Source organism: Benincasa hispida, chromosome 11 (genome assembly GCF_009727055.1).
Source record: "Benincasa hispida cultivar B227 chromosome 11, ASM972705v1, whole genome shotgun sequence".
In the NCBI taxonomy this organism is placed as follows: domain Eukaryota; kingdom Viridiplantae; phylum Streptophyta; class Magnoliopsida; order Cucurbitales; family Cucurbitaceae; genus Benincasa; species Benincasa hispida.
The window spans coordinates 37,221,760-37,224,920 of record NC_052359.1 but is presented as its reverse complement, the minus strand read 5'-3'; the positions used below and the strand labels follow the sequence as shown (position 1 = coordinate 37,224,920).

General features: G+C 31.3%; 1 protein-coding gene across 1 annotated transcript; it reads left to right on the top strand.

Moving 5' to 3' along the window:
* The first annotated feature begins 261 nt into the window (after positions 1-261).
* LOC120090682 lies at positions 262-1,650 on the top strand. Its single transcript, XM_039048400.1, has 2 exons — positions 262-582; positions 1,180-1,650. Exons 1-2 carry the CDS (start codon positions 262-264, stop codon positions 1,648-1,650), a joined length of 792 nt encoding a protein of 263 aa, XP_038904328.1.
* Positions 1,651-3,161: the final 1,511 nt, after the last annotated feature.

Sequence of the window (3,161 nt, the reverse complement as noted above, 5' to 3'; positions counted from 1 at the left end):
CATCATCAAAAACAGTGGACGTGGCATCCACTTTATGATTGCAAGATTATTCCATAACAACAACTTATAAATTTATAAACATTTCATTATATTTGTCTCATCTAATGTTATATATTTTATACACTCAATCAAATTCTTTATCTTCTCAAACCCAAAAGATTTTCTTATAAAACAAAACCAAGCTTTTTCCGTTCATTTATCCCCTTCTTTGTTCTTTGTCTCCAATTCCAACAACAATAAAAAACTGTCCTAAAGGCCGCCATGGAAATTCTAAGCCCTTCCTTTTTGTTTCATCTCTTTGCCATCAACCTTCTTGGCCTCTTGCTTCCCCTTTCGTTCCTCCTCCTCGCTCGTCTCTCTTCTGTCCTATATCTCATCGGCCTGCTACCGTTGTCGTCGCCTTTGTTGCTCTCTCTTATTCTCTATGTAAACTCTCCTCTTCTTTTCCTTCTCGTTTCTTTTGTCATTGTCTCCACTCTTTTCCACTCTCTCACTGGAAAATCTGCTCTCCCAACCAAACTCCCTGGTCCCGTCTCCCAACCACGTCTTTACACTGCATGGATTTTTCTATGCACTCTTCAGGTATGTTAAAATGATAATTAACTTAAAAGTGTAAGTTGATAGGTTATTATAATAATTTTCTTCGTTTGAGCTTATAAAGTTACAGAGTGGAGATTAGTTAATGAGCAGTGATTAACTGCAGCGTAAGCTACACTTAATCTCATCATCTCCTTTCTTTTACACATAATTTTTTTTAAAAGATTTCTACATGATAATTTTTTATTAGATAATTGATTGGGTTGTACAATGATAGATGTAGCTCAGACAATATTTCAGTAGTTTCCTACTTGAATTAGTTAAGCTTACAATAAATTTAAATCTAAAAACTTGAATAATGGATGTAACATGTATCTTAACTTGCATTTCTTCGGGTTTTTTAATCACGTTATTGTTAATAGAACTTTCTTAGCTAGTCAGAAACGTTTGTGGTTAGCTACAATGATATGATTTTAAATGAGATTCAAAATTTGAGTCTCTCAACTTTGTAGAGATATTAAATATTAATTATAATTTATAACATTGATGAAGTTGAAAATTTAGAATAAGGAAATTGACTTTTCAGAAAGCATGATGTATCAAATTACAATCATTTATTCATATTCTTAACAACAACGACAGGTATGTGTCGGTGTCGGGATCGAGGGGAGCTTATCAAGCGGCCTGAACCACGCGGCAGCCGGCCACATCGAGGGCGGCCTGTGGAGGAGGCTGTTGTTTTTCTTTGGACTTCATGAGGCGGTGGTGCACTGGACGAGGGCGGTGGTGAAGCCGGTGGTGGATGACACCGTATTTGGGGAGTCTAGGAAAGAGAAGTGGTTTGAGACGGCAGCTACAGCGGTGAGTTTGGGCGGGCTGTGGTGGTGGCGGTTGAGAGATGAGGCGGAGGCGCTAGTGGTTGTGGCGGAAAGCAAGTGGTTGACGTCGGCGGAATTGGGTCCGGCAGACATTTCCGGCTGGTGTTTGTATTACATTACGGTGGCCATTGGAATTGCTAAGATTGTTAGGTTTGTTGCTTGGTTTGGTGGGATTTTTGTCTCTACAAAACATTCTAAAAAGCCCCATGAGGTTGGTGTTGAGAATCATGTTTGAATTTTTTGTAATTAATTTTACAATTTGGTTGGTCGTAAATGGTAATTGGTAGTGATTTTATTTTTTTCTCTCTCATTGCAACTTGTTATTCTTTTTTTTTTTTAAATTAAGTTAGTTGGAGTATCGAGTTTTGAACTTGAATTAAGTTTGAGTTAGATAAATTGTTTTTCAACTTTTTTAATCAACTTTTTTTTAATATGATTATAGGGTGGGTATTGAATAATCTTCGACTTCTAGGAATGGAAGTTATGTCAATACTATTGAGTCAAATACAATTTCAATTTTCAATTGTTAACGGGCGTTAGATGACTAATTTTTTCCCTCATTCTTCCTCCCCATTTCTTCTTTTCTTTTCATTTTTCCTATTCATTTCTGAACCTTTCTCATTCTCTCTTCTTCCTCGTTTCTCTCCTCCAATTTATAACACCTTAATCCATTGATTTATGTTTGTATAATTATTTTATGGATAGAATTTGGTAACTAATATGGACACTTTCAAGGAATAAAAAAACAAAGTATTTTAGGAATGAAAAGAAGTTGAAAACCATTCCTAATCTTATTATTGATATTGGATTTTGGTAAATATATTTTCACCCATATATATTTTATAATTTGGTTGTTAATTCTATCTGTATATGATTAAATTTTTGTGTTCGTTGTTTTGACCCTTATTTTATTTTATTTTATTTTTAGACTTGTTCAAAAAAGAATAATGTGATTTAATTAATCGAGTCAGACATAAAATAATAATTAGTTTGAATCCATTTGGTAGCTGCCAGTTGATATATTCGTTTTCATGGGGGAGACTAAAGTTGCTTCTTCTTCTTCTTATTATTATTATTATTTATTGTTGTTATTATTATTTAAAGAAAAATGTGTTATGCAAATATCATATAAAACTTGGATAAATAGCAATTTTTGAAAAATCTTGCATATTTTGTATCAAATAAAACTTGGACAAATATCATATAAAACTTGCATATTTTGTATAATTTAAGTAGCATCATGTAAATAATGACATAAAAATATATGCATTAATCAAATAGAAACAATATAAGATCAAATGAATACGCTTTAAAAATAAAACTCATTTATTATTTTTTATTTTTAGTGCAATGGAGCCTTTAGGCCTAACTCATAATTTTAAATTCATATAATTATAATTTTAAACGTATTTAAATGTAATATGTAGATTAAGTAATACTTTTTACAAAATTAGTTTTAAGAAACCTTGATAAGATTAATTACCTACGTATATATAAGCAAACATTGAAACTATAAATATTTATCAACTTTTTTTAAAATAGGACTAAGTTTGACAGTATTAGTGTATAACTAATTTTACTAAAATAATCTATTAAGAAAACTTTTGTATATTTATATATATATATATACAAATGTGAGAACATGTAAAATAAAGTTAAAGTTTTTTTTTTCTTTAACTGGTTTCAACTATCCTAAAAATTAAAATAGTATATACATGTGTGTGTTGAAAAATTAGAAAGTAAAGA